This window comes from Cylas formicarius, unplaced genomic scaffold, assembly GCF_029955315.1.
Source record: "Cylas formicarius isolate icCylForm1 unplaced genomic scaffold, icCylForm1.1 PGA_scaffold_4__25_contigs__length_36172078, whole genome shotgun sequence".
Taxonomy (NCBI): domain Eukaryota; kingdom Metazoa; phylum Arthropoda; class Insecta; order Coleoptera; family Brentidae; genus Cylas; species Cylas formicarius.
The window spans coordinates 25,202,231-25,224,893 of record NW_026844334.1 but is presented as its reverse complement, the minus strand read 5'-3'; the positions used below and the strand labels follow the sequence as shown (position 1 = coordinate 25,224,893).

At 32.8% G+C, this 22,663-nt stretch overlaps 1 protein-coding gene across 4 annotated transcripts in view; it reads right to left on the bottom strand.

Annotated features, from left to right (window-relative positions):
- Positions 1-22,663, bottom strand: part of LOC132701386 (hormone receptor 4) — a 91,203-nt gene that overhangs the window by 12,663 nt on the left and 55,877 nt on the right. For 3 of the 4 annotated variants that reach the window (XM_060669250.1, XM_060669251.1, XM_060669249.1), the window contains exons 2-6: positions 18,649-18,753; positions 15,056-16,420; positions 14,794-14,991; positions 12,821-13,097; positions 8,761-8,935 (exon numbers count right to left, since the gene is read on the bottom strand). In XM_060669250.1, the coding sequence (XP_060525233.1) occupies positions 8,761-8,935; positions 12,821-13,097; positions 14,794-14,991; positions 15,056-16,420; positions 18,649-18,748 (2,115 nt within the window). In that variant the 5' untranslated portion in view covers positions 18,749-18,753. Of the gene's footprint in view, positions 1-8,760; positions 8,936-12,820; positions 13,098-14,793; positions 14,992-15,055; positions 16,444-18,648; positions 18,754-22,663 lie in introns of those variants that run through there. The other variant, XM_060669252.1, reaches the window with a different exon arrangement.

Below are 22,663 nucleotides of genomic sequence, written 5' to 3'. Positions count from 1 at the left end.
TAAAAATTTATTTTTATTTTTGTTGGCCTATTATAATATTTTCTCATAATTTGACAAATTTTTCTGAGTCTTGTTCCTAAACATGTGCATACCTCAAAAAATTAATTAAGAAAACATTAATAGGAAGTCTAATATATAGGGTATTTAATTTTTGATTTTTTCACTAAAACTAATATTTTTCATTTTGATTCACCCTGCATAAACGATTTCATATAACTTCAAGACAAGTATGTATATGATAACTTCAAGACAAGTATATGATAAATGACTTTGTAAAATTGTTGGCATAATAAAATTGCAGCTGTCGGAAATTATACAGTGGTAAAGATTTTGAGGAAAAAATGGCCATAAATCCGAAAACACTCGGTATAGACCCATATACCATATTGGGTGATTAAGTATAAAATGGGGGACCTACTAATGTAAGAATTTACATTTTTTAAAATTTAAAATATAATTTTGGTTTCCCACAAATATATGAATATGTGAAAATAATTTTAAATCGTTTCTTTTAGTTTCTTTTGTATTGACACCTCTAAAACAGCGGCAGCAATGTACTAATATACCTGAAAACACTTCCACTTGTTGAAGGTGCGAAAGTCCAGGGCCTAGAGAAATTTATTAGCTAGCTAAAATACATTTTCCCTATTTAACTGGAAAGAATAGAGAAATTAAAAAATGATGCTATATATTATTAATAAATTAAATATTGAAGTTTCATCAATATAAAATTTAGTACGTCATATGGGTATGGGAAGCTTTTACAAACAGGGTCTCACGTAGTAACTTTGTAACAAAATAATATAAATAATAAATAAAAGGAAACGATATGAATAAACCTAGAAATAGATATTATATAACATCTTATTTTGCGAATTAATTTATTTTGGAATTATTTTTATTATTAATATTATTAAGTATTATTATTAAAAGCGATTAATATTTCAGCATAAATAGTTGGTAATTGGCTTTTAAAACACCTGATTCTTTGCTAATCTTATTATTTTAAATTAAGTTTAAATATGCATTTCCATATCCACTTGAACATAATATAGAACATCGGAACTTTATCTCGAGTTCGACTAGAATTGGCAAAATCTCTTTTTTTTTTCGAAATAAATGGGTAGTATAAAACATTGCAGTACTATGTGCTAAACTTGACCTACTGTTAAAATGGGGGAAAAAGAGAACAGATAACAACCTTTAGAAAAAAAATTCATTCATAAACAAGGTGAAAAAAACAATTAAACATTTTTCAAGTGAGCGAACAGATTTTTACACATCTATGCTAAAAAGTATTGGCATTTGAAAACTTATTGAATTTATTGTGGTTGTTGGGAGAACGTCTAACCTTTGAGGTTTCTTGCCTGTCTGATCGTCGATGTCTCCACATAAGTGAAAGTGACGACACCGTTGATATAAAATTTCTTTGACCTTTAAGACTTCCAGAACCATTAAAATCGTTGCTTAATTTGCGCATGCGTCTAATAGTCGCATCTAACTATTTCTAATAGAAAAAGATTCTTAATAGACAATTTGGTGCGCACAAGATTTTTGTGGCGTATTTTACGTCGAAAATAAATTCCATTTTCCTATATAAATACATGTCCAGAAATGCCTCGTTTCCGAGATACGAGATGTGGAAATACGAGAAAAAACTAATTTTTTATTATAATTTTCAAACTGCCATAAATATTTCAATAACATTTTGTACACTATTCTGAAGCACAAAAAGGTATTTATGGAAATTTTAAGCAAAAACAAATTTTTTATTATAATTTTTGTTCTGAAGCACAAAAAAATATTTTTTAATGCAAAATATTTTTTCAGAAATTTACTATTGACGTTCGTACCAGTTTGAATGGAATATTTTCTTTAGAATATGGAATATTGTCTTTAAAAATGAATTGTTTTCGGACATATGTTTCTATAGAAAACTAGAATGTGATATTAGAATTTGTTGTTCCCTTTTGTCATATAGTTATTGTCATATAGTTGTCAGATATATAGTGGCTTTGCCACGATAAAAATAGATGAGCATCAGGCGGCATGGACATTTTCGTAGACAAGGTAATGATTTTCCACGTATGCCTCTACATTTCTAGACTAGACATGTTTTGAGAAAATATTGCCGTAAAAATGCCGCATCCAAACTTATTGACCATCGATCTCTTTTTTTATAGCTGCTTTATAACTTCCTGCGTGCTTTCTTGCACTTTACACGAAGCCTAGTGACTAAATGTAGGCGATGATAGATCCCACAGCCGTTTCCAAGATTACCGTAGGGGATGGTGTCTTCACATCATGCACCTGCGGGTGCTGGTAAGTAAGCAATGACCCTAAGACTATCTGTGGCCATGCCTAGGTTTTCCCTGGACATAGTCAGGTATTGTTGGGCTGCTCTTTCGTTTGCCAGCTTTTTAATAACTCGTCCGACCAGAAGGGCCATGGCGCATCCCTTTAATCCAATTAAGGATGATCATATTGTTGACTGAGTTTTCAACGAAGGTACAGTGACATTCTAGTGCTAGTTCTGACTTAAAATGTGGTCTAAGCAGTATCAGAACTGATTGCTATCTGTATAGATGCAAACAGTTTTACCAATAATCATAGGGGTTTTGTTCATGCGGGAGTGACCAAATATCTTGTGTTTGGGTTGCAATCACCGTTTTGGGAATCGGTCTGCATTTAAAAAAAATAGAAGTCCACTCCAATCAAAAGGCAATCCTTAATATTTTTTGAATAAGTTCTAGCAGTTGAAGGGCCATAAAAATTGTAAAATAAAAACCATAACTTGAATTACCGTTAATGTTAAATAGTTGTGAAATTTCATAAGAGGCGTAAACCTTAATAATTCATATCGAAGGTGAGTGGTGAATTGATCCTGTAGCCCACGATGCATCATTTCGCCAGTCGGCAACGAAAACTAGTACGAAACGAAAAGTACCTATATATATCACTCTCGCTCGGCGGCATTCTAACGAAAAGTAAAAGTCCAGGTTGCGCAACCGGCTTATGTACAGTTACATAAATGGTTCTAATGGCTAAAGAAATACACCATCGCGTATTAGGATGACGGTGCGGCGCGTTATAGAAAGTAAAATTCTTCGCTGGTCAACGGTACCGCTTTTGCGACTGGTTTCGCTCGACGAGCATGATTATACTGTTACATTAGCAGCGTCATGAATGAAAACGGCGCTAAAATGGTTCTGATAGTCTTGTACCGTAACATTCACAATTTAATTTGGCTAGTGTAGCATTTTATGTTTACAAAAATAAGTACCTTTAACAGATAAGTTTAAAAAAAGTTGAATATGGTATAAACGTTTTTCCATTATAAAAATGCAATCCGGTCTTTTGAAAAAAAAAAGACTGTGAAACATGGGATAAATGAAAACAATCGAGCAGTATAGAAATGGTACCTACCACTATTCAAGATAAAACAAATCGCCGATACTAGAAAAACTGGTCAATTTTTCAAAGAAACTACCACAGGCAGCTATAATACTATTTACAAATCTTTTGGATTGCTCCTGCGACGCTTGTTGATAAATCGAACTTGCGAACAGAAGTCAACAGGTTGATTGTCAACCGACGCAAGAGGAATCCAGAACATTTGTAAATAGTATCGAAGAAACCAGGTTTCATAAAACTAAGGGTTTACATCCACAAGGCAAGGTCTCAACAAATATTTTTATTAAATGTTACAGGTGTTTCGCCCACACGAGCATTATCAGACATACAAAAACGTCAATTCACAGACACAACAATTTTTGAGATCTTCACTTGTGGGTGTGTTTTCAATCCTTAGTTTAACTAATTTGGAAAAAAAAATGGTCAAAAAATTTGAAATTTACTGAAAATTATCGAGATGGAGAAAAATCTACAAGAAACTGTGTTAAATGAATACGTTAAATATTTAGTAATTATAGATCCATTTTATAAAAAAATCTGTTCAATTTTTTTTAATGAATGAAATAAGAAACAATCTTTTTAATTTGTTTTGTTAGTATTTTCTCCATTATTTATTTTATTTTATTTTTTATGTTTACAATAACAATAATGTAAAACCCATAAAACTAACAAACATTGTTTTTCCAACTCAAAGGAATCCAAAATAGTGAAATTTTTGTAGTCCTCGACTGTTTTTTTGAAATGTTTTGCCATTGCGTAGCCTTTACAAGGAAAAAACGTTTTATTGTCAGTATTTAGAAATCTGAAACTTTTTTAAATAGCCAAATTTTCAATTTCGGTTCCTATTAATTAAATTTATATTTAAAATAATTAATAATAATAATAAATAATAATTAATAATAAATAAATAATTTATATTTAAAATATTAAATATATAAATATAAATTCATTTTGTATATTTTCAAGCATTTTAATATATTGCTAACACAGTGATTTCAATTTATCAAAATAAATAAGAACTAAAAGTTCAGATTTTCACGAAATTATATATTATGACAAGACAATTGTTTCGACAACACCGTGTCTTTTTATTATTATTTATTTTCATAAATGGATTTTCATCAAGTAAAAGCCACCTCAGTTCAATTTCAATTTATGTTTTGTATATGTCTGCTCTGCGGATCATAAATAAAATAAATAAATTTAATCTTGAAATCAATGATAAAATTGATCCTTCTGGATTTCTCCTGCGACGCCACAGCCCGAGGAAGTTTCTTTGAAAAACATAAAATTAATATTAAAGTTAGTTACTTTAAATTTATTTAAACTGAGCTAAAATACGCCGTTAGTAATTATGGAAAATATGGTAGGCTTTATGGCCAATAATTTAAACCTCATTTTCACAATTAAAAAAAAAAACGATATTTTATCAAAAATGTATCCAAATATGACCGCGGTAACCGTCACCATTGAAATTGTAAAGCTAAAAGTAGTTAAATTTATTCTGGTATTAATGGTGTGGAAAAATTAAACTAAAACTTAATGAAAATTTGTGCTAAGAAAACTAAGAATAACAAACACAATTGAAAGCATAAATATTATAAGCCATTTTTCAGTTTGAATGGCTTAAACAATTTTTTTTAAACAGTTTAGGTTTAGGTACTAGGAGTCAAAGAATCGGGCACATTTATAAAAAAAAAATAAGGTTGATGAACCTTCCGGTATACTGGGAAGGCATTCTCTGAAAATACAGATTGTTCGAGAGGCACGTATTCAGTGTAGAGCAGAACCAAATTAAAATGTTAAATGGATTTTCATCAAGTAAAAGCCACCTCAGTTCAACATTTGTTTTTATGTATTTATTTTTGTTGTTATATGTATTTCAATGGTAGCGCAATGTATCATAAAAACGACTATTTAATGTCATGGAGAAATTTATAGGACTCCAAATTCTTCGACAAAAATTGGACATTTTTCTCTGACCTGTTAAAATTATGCATAAATGAAAAAGTCTGTCTGGAAACTCATTGGGCGGTTTCTTCTAAAGTTGTGATTGTAATTCACAAATAAAATTCCTTGAAATAAAGAAAGCAACGCGGACATAATCTAACCTTTAACTTAATCTCAACAAAAACTAGAAATGTTGAAATCAAAATAATATCAGAAAAAATACTTTATAAACCCGTTAACAATCAATGAACGGTGAAATTTCATGAGAAGTGAAAAAAATCCCTAAGATCTCTACGTTATCACGGTATGCCCCTAGATGTAATGAAGATATACGGCGATGTACTCAACAAAGCGAATGAACGGTGTTTCAGAATAATATCCATCGTCATGTTTTGAAGGGTTCGCTACGATACGTTTGCTCGCATTTCACGTGACGAGCTCCTGAAGCGTGGCGGATAAACCGTGCACAATTTATTAAGTAAACTACGTTTCGACGAAACACGGCGGCGCAGCGGCACGACCCCGTTCGACGCAAACACGTTAGACCTCGTCGCAAGCGGCATCTATAAAATCCAGTCGTTCGCCATCGAAATTTGCATGAACTCGCATGAATTTTTAAATAAGGACGATAGTAGTTCCGTTATCGTAAACCATTCCCGACCCAAATCCGGTGCCGTAGGGCACAGTCCGCGTCCGATCCGCGAACAACGAACAACAGAAGCGACGCAATTCGCTGGCCTAATTATTTTTGGCGAACCAATCAGCACGAGGCAGCAATGACACAAGGTCTCCGCGATTCTGCTCCGATTTTCCTCTTCCGTTCACCACCCGGTGTCGGAAAACTGTAAACAAGTCCTTGTGTGACGTATTTTATCCGTTTATTATAATTTTGAACGGCGCAATCTACCGGGAACTCGAATAAGTGCTTCGGAAAACTTTTTGTATGACAAGAGGACAGAGTTTGATGATGCTAATTAAAAAATAAAATAATTGATGCGGTCCTCACGTCCTGTCAATGTAGATAAAAAATTTTGATCTTAAAAAATATGCATTTTATTTAAACTGGAGCCAGGGATTTACGATATTTTGAGATACAATTCTTACTACACACTTACTTATGTTTTTAAGCATTAATCTTATCTAATTTTATGCAATATGCTATTGAATTAATTGTTATTGTATATTAAATTATATTTAAACAAAGAAACAATTATTGATTACTGTTTTGAATTTTTAAGTTATTTATTGTATATTGAATTATACAAAGAAAATAATAATGCTTTTCTTTTCTTACTTTTCCTTTATATATTTTCCCCTTCCCTTTCGAAACAGTGGAATATCTCGAGAATTACACCACTGGTCAGAAAACAAAAAAAGCTTTTTAATATTGGATTCCAAAAACTGCCACATAGTACCTCATACAACCCCCACCCCCCCTTTCCAAATCCAACTTTGAAGTCTTAAATGGAAAAGTAATGCCACATAGAAAAAGTACAGTGTGTGACATGTTAATAAACCTTTAGAGCATTCTTTTATTAACTATTTAAATGCATCTTTTGTTTTTTGATCAACTGTGTACTTCTCGAGATTTACACCGTTTTCATACTTTTTGGAAACCTGGAATATAAAATTCTTGAAATTTGAAATAAAATTAATTAAACAATATACAAATTAATTTAATTATTTCTTCTATATTTCCTTTTCGTATTCACATCTTTAAAATTTTAATATAATAACTAACACAAAGGCCATACATGCCAGGATAAAGACATAACAAAAAACAAAACTTAACAATAACATATAGAAAAGAAGTTATTTTATTAGTTTTATTACATTTTCAGATTCTCTGCCCCTTGAGATTAGATCATTGCTTACAAAACTTCCTAACAGATCTTTAAAAAAATATCGGCCATACCGGGCCAAGGATGCTCAATGAAAGGTCACTCGTTTTCGGATATCCAAAAATAGATTTTTTTGAAAATTTGGGAATTTAAGTTTTAGAGTCTGCTCTATTGTCTTTCTTAGTAATATATAGCAAAGACTTTAGATTAAACACGTACCATTCTGGCTTAAGATTCACTGCCCTTTTCTGATTAATTTTGCTTAATACCTTCATGTCTCTAGAGCGTTTTTCGCAGTAAAATTTATAGTTTATAAAAGAAAGTGCAATTTTCACACAGGTGGATATTTTGGCTAATTCCCCATCTAGCCTCATAAAACTTTGCAATCTATCAAACGATTGAAACAATAAAAGCAAGTAATATAAAGTAAATTATAGAAAAAAGCTACATTTTGAAAGAACATTTATTAAAGGAATTGCTAGGTTCGGGTAACTTTTTGACCTGATCCTGAAATTATTTCCGAGAAAAATTATTTAAGTTTTTAGCTGTTAAATGCGACATTTGTATATCACCTTTAGCTGCGCAGTAGTACTCTATGGAGAAAGACGCATTTCGCATTTGTCGCAAATGTCGGTTACAAAAACAAAAAATTACAAAACGCCACACTTTCTGTTTCTAGTTCATTTAACTTTATGGATTACCATACACTGTTTAAACTATAGGCGTGAAAGGAGAATGAGAATTCTATCTATCACACCCACGAAAGGTCAGCAGAACTTACTTAAATTAGTGGTTTGTTTTCAGAAAGATAAAAATAGTGGATAACACCTTCATTAGGTTGTTTTGGAAAAAATCGGCGTCGGTGGGTTTCATATAGATTGAGAGATTTGAGTTGGCGTTTGTACAACTTCTTCTACTTTGACTGTAAAATCATAACATTTATAATGCCGCATTATTTACTTGATCAATTTGTAAATCTCACTGATATTCATCGCTTAAATTTAGGAAAATGAGATATTTCGACTATAACAAACCACGATAATGAAATATTTAACAAAAATTTGTTTTACGATCTTGGATTTCTTGCAAAAAAGAAAATTCCGTTAATTTTGAAATTTATCTCTTCAATGTTTAAAAACGACGTGTAATTTTAAAAAGACCGGTAAGTTTTATCATTACCATTTGTTTTCGTTTTATTTTTGTTGTAATTTTGAATATAATTTTCAAATATTTCTTCTCCTCTGCTTGTTCTTTCTTGTCTTTAAATGTTGTTAATATGATTAGTGTAAATTTACCTTTGTTGCGATAGTAAGATGTTGCCGCCCAAACACTCTCGGTATACTTGTGATGTTTATAACACTGCGGATTATTCTTTGTTGAAGCATTATTTCAAAGGTTTGTTTCAAAGGAATGCACACAAATTTCTTTTTGGTTTTCTGTGATACCGTTGAGATTCGGGACGAAACTTTCTTGTTGTAATTTGAAAATATTTAAAATGCTCATATTTAGAGCCAAGTAGATAAAATATCAGAATAACGAAAATATTATGACTCACCTCATGGCTAAAGTTATGTTCTATCGATGTGGTGGCTGGGGTTGTATTTTGTTGCTCGTTTGCAGTCTTCTGGATGGCCTGGTAAGCCGAAGTGGTGAGCACAAGTAGCTCGTGCCATTTGTGCGTAAGCAATCTCGTGTGCACGTCCACAGGAAGCTCTAGGTAGAACGGTAACCTGATAAAAGACAAATTCTTTTGTATTTCACAGCACAGCAGCACTGTTGGCAAAAATACGGGGTGTCGTTAACATCAATTTCCAAATTAACAGATTACCTCGAAAATATGTCCGCAGTTTGGTTAAAAACAGTTTAACATAGTTCAAATAGATAAAGAAAACTTTTCTAACGCATTAACGCGTACAAACTTTTCTTTTAAATTTTGAAATAAATAAATAACTCAATAATAACCCAACTACTCTGTCTAATGTAAATAGCAACTAATAATTAACCAAAATTAATCAAAACAAAGAGCATCCTAACTTCTGCTTCTACCGTAATAACTCTTGTTAAAACTTAAAATTACGAAAAAAGATGATATGGTGAAAATTTAATAGAAAAGATTTTAAACAACAATTTTATTATTAATTGAATTTTATAAATCATTTGCAGAAATTGTTAGCTGATATTTGCTTCATCTTAATGTAGTTGTTAGTTTTGATTAATTATTTATTTTTCAAATATAAAAAATATGGATTACAGTATGATAACATTTCTTAAGAAACAATCGTCCATGTGTTAATAGTAGAATTAATTGTCGAACAGTACTTCTTCGAAGGTATATATTATTTAATATATCATTTTTTATAGGCCTTCCATATTGGGTTTGGGTTTTCATTTCATATTTCCAGATTTAATATGAAGCGCAGACTTAAAAAAAAAACAAAAAGTATAGCGCCACTTAAATTTGAAGCTATAATAACCATTATAAGTTCATTACACCCACCGAATGATAAAATGGGTGATATGATGATAAAAAGTGTTGATAAAAAATAATTGAAATAAAATTAATATCCGGTTTTAACCCAGTTCTGTTGTCCACAATTCGAAGAGGAAATATTTCTAGATGATCATGCGCGGAAACCTAAGCAGGAAATCAGAAATAGTTAGGCAATCCAAACAGAAACTCTTGAAGCTTAAATTAACCTCAACATTACTTACAAAATGTTAAAAACCAACCAGCTCATTTGTCTTTTAAGGAGCTAAATAGCACTAATATAAGGAAAAAATAGTTGCAAGTTTTACTTCCACATCACACAGATCACAAAGATTTTTTCCACATAAAGCTCCTAAAGTGATCGACAAATTAGCAGTAGATTTTTAGTTAATTACAGGAAAAAGGCTAAAAACCTATAATTATAATAATACGGATTTTTGATTATCAAGATAATGAATGAATTTTTCTTCATTGCCTGGGTATATGTCCATTGGTGTTTTTTTGTTAAGTTATGTTATGCCGTTCTGGTAGGATAAATCCAATTAAAATTTCCAAACTTATCTCTAATTTAACCTATCCCGTAGTTTTCTAACCGTTTTGAAACACATCGCATATTTAAATTCGTTAGGTGCCTGGAATGCGATACCAACAGTTCCTTTTTCCGATGCCGGTTATACTTTTAGAGATTGTATCATCGTAAAACTGAATTTCTATAAATCCCATCACGGGCGTTCGTTCGTTTATTGTGGCTTAAACTCGGACCAAGTCTTGTCGCATTTACTTTTATCGCGCTCTCCGTAAAAAAAACGATGAGCTTTTGCGATGCGACCTTCGCTCGAGCTGCCCCCGATTTTTCTTGGTAAAATATTTCAAAACTGTATACGTCGTTCGCGACAACAAAGACGATGAATCAGGTCTTAAATATGTTGTTGTTTCATACGAGACGTAGTCCTATATTCCCTATTCGAGTTGCACAAATACTATTAAAAGTATATTTTTACTGCCGAGAAAATTATTAACATTAATTGCTGACCGTATGGTGAGATGCAACAAGAGTTTCTCTCAGCTCGAAACTGCCGAGAAGGAAGGTCATTCATAACATCATCAAAATTCGAAATCAGAAGTGTCATTGATAAACTTCTAGAACATCTTTATATAGCTGGAAAGAGCACCTTTGAAATAGTAAACGACGATAAAAAAATTGCGGATTATCTATTCTATTTCATTTTCTTGCCATTTCGTAAATTTCGGATGAATATATCAACACTGAACAATTATACTGCGACCTTTTTTTTTTCGAAAATTTTTGAACAATCCGCAATTTGCTTTGGTGTTATTTACTATCTTTCGGTGCTTTTTCCAGTTGTGGGTGTACGCGTTCGATAATGTTATTATTAAAAAATATACATGACTACAAGCACAAAGACCATTTTAATTGAATTATTGCCCAATAAGCATATTTAAAAAAAAGTATTAGTTTAGAATAATAGAGAGACAAGACACTATATACTTATTTTAAATATTACGTAGTAGTTCTTAAGACGTAGCGGAAAAGTGGAATAACGCACTTACCACACTTAGACCACAATCGGTCATCTTAAGAGTTTTGAAGAAAAATAACATTAGAAACTTATATTATTTATCTGTACCTTGTAAACTCAGTGACTATAACATAACTATCCCAACAGTTTTGTCGGAATAATAAGATCTTTATTTAGGAATTAAAAATTCTTTCAAAATTTGCGCCATAAATGTAAAGCTAGATAAGAATGCAATGCAAACTATTCGTCGAGACTTCCGGTGAAAAATGTTATTACTAAACTAAAGAAAATCGAAGATTTTTTTCCTACTTGCCGTAGTGGGTAATCTTAAATTTTTAAAGTGTTTTATCTGTAAAATCCATTTATTAAATGTTCTTTTGAAAGCTATGCTATGCTAATTTTTCTTTAACACTTTTTTGTATATGCATTTTTTTTTTAAATTAAGGAGCTGTAATTTCTAACAGATTATAATAGACTTAGTAACGTTGATTCTGATATCAAACTTATTTTATCTGCGATATGTCTAAATCTTAATAACATCGCTAAAAATTTTCAAAGACATTAATTGCAACAATAAATATATAATGAAATCATACCTAAATACTATAGTGAAAACATTATCTTGATATCTTGCATTCATACCCACATTAATACCAACATTTAGTTATCATTAAATTTTATTTCACCTGTATTTACTCATATTTTCTTGTTTTTTCAAGATTGAAAGATAAAATGTCATACTTTAATGGCTTTTACTTTGTAACTACAGAGAAGAACCGTCCAGGCTTGAAATGCTCGATCACCTTTTCTCGAAGTAAAAGGTGAATTACTGTAGCTTAATAATATGTCAAGTCGTTTATGAACTACGAGGGCGTATTGAAAAGTTTTCAATTTGGGATGGGATTTGTGAAAATGTGCATCAATTTCACACCACAATTTGGCATTTGAAATGAAATTCTCAAGATGTGGTTTTCATTTTTCAACTATAATCCGTTTCAGAACTGTGTGATCAATATCTGGCAAAAATCACTTCAACAACAAAATCAAATCCATACAAAAACCCCTATAAAAACTGTGCAATAGAGAATAGATAGTCAATAATTCCACATACAGTACGAAAAATTTTTACAGCATGTCCCAAATTTGAGATATGATATAATATTTTGAAAATTATTTCTAAAGAGCCAAATTGGAAATCTTTATTTCCTGTCTGTGAAAAGATATTTAGCAGACATTAACTAAATGTAAACATAATTCAACTTAACCAATAATGATTAGTATTAGTCAATGATTTTAAGGCAAATACAAAGAGTCACGCGCCAGTGAATAGGCTGGTTTAAAGGCTGTTTTAAATCCTCATGAATAAATTGTCATAGATCAGAAATGAATCCCAGCATCCTAATCCTTATTATCCAAATTAATAACTGAACTAAATGCTCCTCTGTATTTTTTTCTAAAGGTTCTAAAGCGTTTAAGATGTGATTTTCTGGACTAGACAACTATTAGGTCCAGCTTGTCCGGTATTGTTTGCATATTCTGTGACAATGTACATATTCATCTCGAATATAAAATCGAATCTTCGTTACCTTTTAGTCCACTGTACCAATTTGAATACGATCGAGTCCCCAATATTGCACAACTTTTCGCTAAGGTCGGTATTATGGTCGAGCAATTCGTCCAGATTACGCAAGGTGGCTATGTCGTGGAACTCGTCGCATTCGATGAGGGTCTTTATCATCGATACGGAATATTCAAATGAGAAGTTTCGGTCGCGTGAACTGGACACGGCGCTGTCCAAACGCTGACGCAGCCGAATTACTTCGCTCGGATTCGTCAGAGCTGTTTTCAGGATGGTACCGTTGACTGAAATTAAAAATTTGGAAATATAAAAGAAAAGTTTGTTTTCACGTGGTTGGGTTTCATGATCTTGTTTCAAAATTGTAGTATCCTATATACTTTAAAAGTCCTCAGTACTAACGTTGCTGAGCTTCAACAGGTCAAATCGGTATTAGTTTTTTATAAGGAAAATTGAAATAACTTTTTGAGATATCCTCTATTTCAACGAGATTGTTTACAAATCCTTCATATGTGTGTTTATGTTCTTTAAAAAATATATATTTCGCAACAGTTAATTTTAACAGACTTTTGTGACAAGAACTCGCATTGAGTTTCAGTAATTGATTAAAACATTACTTGAAGTTATCTCACGATAAGCTTATAACGGTCTAGACAAATTATAATTTATGTAATTATATATAAGCTGATAAAATGAAACTATTCAAGGCAAAACCATTTTTTTAAAATTTTGTTTGGTTTTAATAAATTTTTTGAATTTTTTCAATAACTAGCCTAATAAACCATTTTTTATAAAAGATTTTTTTCTTCTTTTCTTTAATTTACGAAATACTCAGAAACTAAGAAAGGGAGAAATGCAAAATTTTGGTAAATGTCAAAGTGAAACCACCCTGTTTATTTTAATGTAACTTCAGTACCACGTGTTTCCAGAATGTATTGTCCTGTTGAGAATGTGAGAGACTGCATTCTTCAAAATGATGATTTTTCTTCAAAAACGTATTATTTATAAAGTGTACGAAACAGAATATTATAAAAATATAATGACAATGCACAAAAATCTTCAATTAATATTTCGCCTTAATAACTTTGGGGAGATTGAACCTAAACGTTGGAAAAATATTATTTCACAAATGTTCACGAACTTTACCATGCACATTTAAATAAAATAAATAAAGAATATATTTTAAAAGAGAAATCTTTAAAAACATCAAGAAATAATATTTTATTTTTCCGCTCACGGAAAACGGAAATAAATTAAGTTTACCAGAAAACCATGCAGCTTTGCCATACTAAAATATTATTACAGGGTGGTTTCTAAGCTGGAAATTAAAATAAATAATTTTATGTGCATCTTTGGAGCCCGTTAGGGGAGAAATATTAACAAAATATTTTGAATGGCACTGATGGTTTAAATTGCATTTTTGTAATTTAACAAACTTAAATTGAATTGTGCTAATTGTGTATTGCATTGTATATTATATCGATAAAATGTATTATTATTATTATAGCTTACGGTACACATTTTTTAAATAGTTTTTTATTTCTAAAACTGAGGTATGTGCGATTCTAACGCTATTTTAGGTGATTGCAGCAATAAATCTGTTACACTAGAGTTATTACATCGGATTTTTATTCATGATTGCCCGGGGGGCATGTTTTCTGTCTTTCAAAACTAAGTACACTGCAATCTCGTTAATCATTTTCAATCTGCTTGTATTACTTAATATTGTACTAATATTTAATCGCAACACATACGGTATATTCAACTATGTGGGTGTCATTTTTGTTAAAAATTACAATTATGTTACATGAATTACCATAATTTTTTACTTTTTTTTCGCTTTGAAGTTCTGATTCCTGCAAATAGGATACGAGAGAGAAAATTGAGCAATAAAAAATGACTGAGCTTTTAAATATATTGTATAACGCTTTTACGACACTGATAACCAACCAACCAAATGGTAAGATCAATTGACATTCTTACCTAGGTTAGAAGGTATCGCAGGCGCTTGATGTTGCTGTTGTTGTTGCTGTTCCGTTTTAAGTTGTTGCATGTTCCTCTCCGCTTGGCTCTTAGTCAACGTCTTCGACGTAGGCTTTTTATGCTTTTTATATTTTACTTTATACAAATTGTACACGGCTCCGCTATTCCTGCCCCCGGGCATTCTATCCTCCCGCACAGCTATTTAAAGAAAGAAAACATCACTGCTGAGTACACTTGAAAACAAACCCAAAACGGCTCTCACCTTGAAGCACCATTCCCTGCTCTATACACTTCTTGAATCGGCAATACTGACACCTATTTCTCTGCGCTTTCGTTATCTCGCAGTTTCCATCTGCCACGCATGTATAAACGCGCCGGTTCTGTACAGTTCTTTTAAAAAACCCCTTGCACCCCTCGCAAGTTATAATTCCGTAATGCAATCCCGTCGCTTTGTCTTCGCAGATCATGCAAATCATAGGCTGCTCTTCTTCTTCCCCTTGCTCGTGTTGCTCGCCAGTGTTGGCTGGCTCGCACATACCGGGTAGTTTTAACTCCCCACTGCCACCATATAAAGTTTGAGGCCCTGGACCGATCGGGGAGGTAAGATTTAAAGCTTGTGTTTGTTGATTGATAGAAATTTGCCGCAAGTCTCCGGCCCAGAGCCGCTCCATATTTAAAGGCGCTGTGGAAAAATGACTACCAGTTTGAGTCGGTGATTGAGGCGATAAAAGTGCTCTGCTTACTGGCAAACGCAACCGATTGTCTTGGCCAAGATTAAGCAACATTTGGGCAGCACTTTCTTCGGGGTTCGAAACGTTAGGACTTCCCGCCGGTGGCCACGACGATGTCGTCGGAAATAATGGAGGTTCTATACTAGAAGGAGATGTTGGTGTAGTACAAAGATTAGGCTGCGACCAGATCATCGTCCGCACGCCCCCTGCCTCCCCCATTATCACTGTTGGGGTTTGTCTTACTGGCATGGTAGTATTGCTTCGCGGCATCGGACTGCCAGGACCTTTAATATCTGGATATGTAGGAGATGGTGGAGCAAATGTGCCTCCGATCAGTTCTGGCTTGACGCCGTTTATTCTTTGGTGCTTGAGCCACAATTGACTTTGCACTATGTTTTGAGGTTGACTAATGATTACGCCCCTTGGCCTGGTTTGCAACAGTGCTGCGCTAGTTGATGAAGTAGGTTCTTGGCATGTAACTATGGTCGGCGTGGGATTCCGAGGCGGACTGGGTGATGATGTGGGATGAATTAACAACGATGCGTGTTTGATAACGGGACTGGCGTTTGCTGGTCTCCCTGGTGAACTGTGAGGTCGGGGAGGTTGAGATGGACTGAACGGTGGAGTAGGCCTGAGCGTCGGTGGACTTTGGCTCCTCAAACTTCGGATGACGCTGGTTGTAGTTCCGCCGCCATCGGTACCGCCTCCGTCAAATACACCCGAGTCTTCTAATCTACTGGATAGTTTATCCACCGTCGGTTCGGGCTTGACAACTATGTTGTGCATCGGAGGTGTAGAGTCCGGACTCGGTGGATTGAGCGCTGTCTCCGACATTTTCGGGGACGCGGGGCAAACCAAATCTGGCGAGGACGTACTAGTATCGGCGACAGATTCGCCTAGAAGCGGACAGAGACATTGCCTAAAAGGAAATTTTGCTGATGGCTGCCTAGTCTAAGTTTCTTAAAGTGTGAACAATAAAAGGGACGGAGCATTAATATATTTTTCCTATAGATAAGATCATCTACTCATGAATTTTTCAAAGAAACTTCCACAGGCTACTGTAATACTTTTTACAAAACTTGTGGATTCCTACTGCGTCGGTTTTTGCTGAGTCGAACTTGCTGACATTTCGCCAATCATCCTGTTGGCTTCTTCAGAGATTGACTGAAACTGGCTCGCATTTTACTCTGTACCTGTTTATGTATTATTTGAGGGGGGCGGAGTTAAATGACGGGCATAAACACCGTCTCGGATGACTGATTCCCATATTGGTGACAGATAAAGACCTGAGTCGCAGTTAAGATTGTTAGGATGTTTATAGATTTCTATAGACTCTCGGATTTTTCGTTGGTAGAAGAATTTATTACATCCAAGAATTTTAGTCTTATCGAATAAAATTATATGTCCGGTTTCGTGATTGTGTTCGGCAACGGCTGATAAGTTTACTTGCCTTAGTCGTAAGGCTCTTTCGTGTTCTTTGAACCTAGTTGATATTTTTCGTTATGTCTCTCTTTGCCGCATATGCATGGAATGCTGTAAACTCCTGGCATCTTAAATGGAATTCTGTCTTTGATGGACCGAAGATAATGAGAGATTTTTGGACAAGTGGTAAATCTGGTTTTGAAGTTACACTTCTCTAGAACTCTTGATATGTGGTCAGTGATGTTTTGAATGTAAGGAAGGACCACAGTAGCAAGTGTAGGATTGCTTTCGGCCACCTTGCTATTGGAAGGTTGTGGTGAAGTGTATTTATTGATGGAATGGTTAATATCTTTAATGTGGAAATTATTAGAGAGGAGAGTAGAAGTAAGGTGTGTCAATTCTGGGTTCAGTGACTCGGGCTGAGATAGTTTTACGGCTCTGTAAACAAAAAAGTTGATAACCGATGATTTTTGGGCCGGATGGTGATGTGACCATGCATTAAGGTATCGGTCTGTGTGCGTAGGTTTTCTGTAAACACAATGACTCATTGTTAGGTCTGATTTTCTATTGAAAAGAATATCTAAGAATGGAAGGTTATTATTAGTTTCCAACTCAGTTTTAAAATGTATGTTAGGATGTATAGAGTTGAAATGTCTCAGAAAATGTACTCGGGTTTCTTGATCATGAGGCCAAATAACAAAAGCAAGTTCGACTCATCAAAAACCGATGCAGGAGGAATCCAGAAGTTTTGTAAAAAGTATCATCTACTCAGTTTTAAATCAAACAACAACTTTGACGAAGTAATAAGTTTTAAAAGAGAGCCACCAGATGGAAGAATAATTTTATTTATTATTTAACTTAACATTTAAACCAGACACGAAGTTCACTAAGCAACTACTAATACTAAACTAAAACAGAAAATAAAGACTTTACCGATTCTTATAAATCCCTTTTTCTTCTGTCTAAAATTGTAATCTTGTAAGCATTTTCCAAAAAAAAACACACAATAAATTAAAATACGTTTGCAGATTTATTTTAATAGACGCTACGTTGCGTTTATTAAAAATTATTTTTATTAATTCCCAAGAATTATACATAGAAGGTCTATTTTCTGAATTCTGCCTTCTTTAAATCAGCAATAGAGCGAAATATAGCCTGGATATTGATTTCTTTAGGAATAATAACTACATGAAAGTCGCGAAGTTCATGCAAATGATGCGAGCACTTAAAATAAAAAATTATTACTGAATTTTTTCGAAATTCAATATTCGGAATTTCTTTTGCAATAAGATATAACACACGACTCACACAAAAAAATTTGCAAATTATCAATATAAAATCGATTAAATTAATTGAAATTAATACCACATTGAAACAAATAAAAACTACTTTTTCGAAAACGAGTACCTCTAAACCGATTTCCAAAGCACTTAATGTAAAACTGATAAGCAGGAATAGAGAGGCAAACATTTCCAGACAGAAACTAGCCCAGTTTTAAACGGATTCAATATAAAGCTTCGAGGGATTATAAAGCCAAATCTAATTATTTTGCAAAATCTTAACTAACTAGCTAGACTAGTTGCAATTATTGTCGCAAAACGTGAAGCGAAGAAAATGCGACAATATTTTTTGTTTGGTCTTCGTTTTATGATTGTACACAAAAGGGTCCCAATTAATTTGTTAGCGAGTTGAGATGTTTTACCGTCACTGCTGCAACGTGAGTCAACCTTTCTTCGTTTCAGCTTCAAATCTTGGAAAAGGCTCATCTTGTCGAGCTCACAGGGTGTGCGAGTAAGGGTCATAATTCCTGAAAGAAATAATTTGTGTTTAACATTGTATACTAATTTAATACTTATTTTAGGATACAGTAATATTAAAAAAAAATATACACAGATCTAGTTTTTTAGCAATAGCAGTAGAAATCCGAAATTATAATCTAAAAATTCAATATATGCAAAAAAAGTTTAAAAATCTATATAAGGGGGTATTTTGATGCGCGTATTTTTAAGTATTCAAATATCTTTATTTATTTATGGAAAAAGTAATTTTATTGAGTTATTACTTATTGTAGATTCTTTTTAAAAATTAAGTAATAGCAGAAACGAAGTTGTATTAGGCCCAGGTAGGTAATAAAGGTGGCAGCCTCTCGGTGTTCTAGAACTCTTAGTATTGCTCAACAATAATTCATTACCATGACACCTTTCACAATAACCAATTTAGTATACCGCGTCTCAAAACGGCTCTTTCTCACATAAAATATTCGTTTCAATTCGGAATCAATCTAAATTTATTTGGTATTTGTTTTTTGGTAGTCTTAAGTAGCTCTTAGTAACCTTTGTATGGTATTTGGAAAAGGATATTTTAGAGATACGGACCAAAGCAATTTCGATAATTGAATAAAATTTGGCATCAACAATATGCTATTGCAATTTCTGAACGTAATGGGTGCATTAAAGTTACACAACTACCAGTCTTAGGTCTATGGAGACCATATTTATTAAATTCGATATTATTATTTGAGTTTGTTTCAAGCATTATTTCAATGTGAATATTAAGATTATGAACTTTTTCTACAAATTGCAACGTTACAAAGCTTATAAGTATATTTGCCCAAGGTAATATTGTGACCTTTTCTTTTAAAGTAGAAGAAGAAATACAGCATTAAAAAAATGGAAGCGAAATGTTTTATAGAAAAATGATTGATTTAACATCAAAAAATTAAAAATTTGAAATGATTACAATTTTTTTACAATAAAAAAAAAAGATTCAAATACTTTGCGGTATTTGCAGCTTTTACCTTTGCCTCTTGAAAAATTTGGTATATCTTTTTCGGCGATAGCATTTTGTAGCGGAAATTAGCACACTTGCCAGATCTTTGTTCGCTGCTTTTCACTAACATCTATTTGAAACAGTCTGCGATAAGGGGCAAATGCACGATCGGGATTGTTACTGTACGCATCACAAGTTCAGGACCATATGTCATGTTTTATTCTATTTTTGCTCTAGAATGCGCTTAAAAGGTACTGTGAAATATTAAAGTTTAAGAAAATTAAATTTTGAACTTGCAGGAGTATTTTATTTTGAGGTTTACTCAAAAGCGTTGAACTGTCGAAGAAATATCTTATTTTAAAAACTCTATGAATGCTCGCTACGTTCAGCATTTCAGATCCACAAGAATCAAACAAAGGCGAATCGAGAGCTTATTACCTATTTGTTCAAAAATAATTGTTACATTAAGTAATTTTGAAAAAATAACGATAAAAGCTTCATAACTTATAGTATAAATGTCAAAGTCGACGGCAACCATCGCGCGTTCTAAATTGAACGAAAAAAAATCTGGTAATTGAAGCGTGATAACGTCGCGAGTAATCCTCTTATCATGCAGTTTTGAGGTTACACTTTTTACGTTTACAACTTGTTTACGGAGACCCGTCTAGGACAGGCGAGCTTAATAGGTTCGAAGGCGAAACTATTTAAATATCAATAGACCGCACTCCGGCAACCGCGCAACCTTCACTTAAAATAAAACATAATCTACATTGGCCTAGGTTATTATTCACAAAATGGAAACAAACAAACCAAATGACGTTCGATATAATTATCCGCGGTAAAACGAAAAAGTACGAGAGTTATACGCGAATTGCTGCAATAAAAATAGAAACTCTAGAGATTACGTGGCATAATTTCGGTAAATTGTAACTGGATCATCCTCAGACAGATTGATGCAATTTGAATGCTCCCGTCTAGCCGTAGAAGATATCACCGATGCAATTTGCAATACTCCAATATTGCAGGATAATTTCGGACGGTGATCTGTGTGAGGAGGTATTGAATCAAAAGCCAAATGAAAAAAAAGAACAAAAGATATCGATGAAGTACATCGATTAATTAGTCAATATTTCGGTTAAAAAATATAAGGTTTTATCGACGAGGACGAGGATAAAAAGACGGCTTTGGGAAAAAGACGGAACTTTAAATATGAGATAGATGAGATAGAATATGGTGGGCAAATTTGAATGAAATTTTTTTTGTAAGTTGGCAACATGGAAGATATCTACATTAATGGAAATCCCTCAAAATTAAAACACGCAAGGGAGTACTGGTTTCCAACTCCTCTCAAAAAGACATGTCTCTTATAGATACCGAGATCTGCAATCCAAACATAGAAATTCGGCGACCCTGTACATTTAGTAGTCAGTAATAACGACGAACTAATTGATCCACTCAATGATTTCATAAATTTTGATTTTAGTAACGTCCCGGGTCGTAACTGACATATGTGTCTAACTATTAATTCCATAACCACTCTCTTCTAATTTAAATATATAAATAAATATAATATAAAACCAAAAGTTACATAGTTACAAAACTGTAAATAGAGGCGACATTAATGTAACTTGCTGATATCGCTCGAAAATCAAAGACGATAGCGATCAAGATCAGGAATGTGCTATCCATTTTTTCACACATCCAATTTTAGCCAATTTTAGGAGTCTTTATTATTATAATTATTGTTATTATTATTATTATTATTATTATTATTGTGAATAATTTGCAATTTATGGAGCATTAAAATTTATTAAACCTTTTTTCAAGATTATATGAAAGGTTAACTTAAAATTAAGCAATAATCAAAAACTAATTTTTTTAATGAAATATGATTTTATCTTCACGGCTAAAATAAATGATCAACTTAATGTTTTGATAAATTTTGATCTTACCTATTTTTTATAAACTCCGGCTCCGGGTGACCCGCGTCAGAGAAGTTACACGTCAAATAAAAAACATTGAAATTCTATTACTTAAACAAAAAATTCAATTTCAATCGCTTCATAAAGTATTTTCAATTTTAGATCAAAATTTAATTACAAATTAAATAAACACTACGATCAAAATTTATCACAATGTTTGGTGGACTTGCTTTGCGGGTAATTATACAGGGTGATTGATAAATGCACGGCAACAACTTGGAGGGGTGATCCTAAGCTCGAAACAGTTCAAGTAAACATGTGTTTTCCACCTACATTGTTTTTCGCGGCGTCTGTGCTTTTCAGTAATTAATTAATCGAATTTATTTAAAACAAAAAAGTGGAGATGGTTAAATCGAGTTTCACTCCTAGAGGTATATCACCTTGCAACTAGAAAACCTTAATGGTCTCAAATATTGATATTTTAAAGTGTATTAGGTGTGCTCAATTCATCAAAACTTTTGATATTTTGACACTTTGTATCTCGGTAGTCAGGGATTTTGGGCCCAAGCGTATGAACTTTTTAACTTCTGTATTAAAAATGCCAAGAATTAAATTTTGCGGTTGACAATCTAGTAACATCTGATTTTGAGAGCCAATCCTAATATTGAGTTAAGTTTATTTACATAAAATTATTTTAAAAAATTAAAGGAAAAAGATAAAATGCAAAAAAAACACAAAAATATGGAAAATTTCAAACCTGGGTGATAATACGTTTTCGGAACCATATTTATATCAAATGTTTTTTGACTTTCAGTTTAATTCAATTTTGTGCCTAACAAACGGGTAAAATCTTATTTTGGGTGAGTTTCTGTAGGAAAAATGTAATTAATAAATTAAAATAATGAAGACCTCGGGGTGCCAAAACTATTTTTAATTCTCAAAACGTTTTGAAAAATAAAAAAACAAAAAGCACATAAAAAAACTGTAAAAATCCATTTGTTGTTTAGTCGTCGAACTGGACGTCCG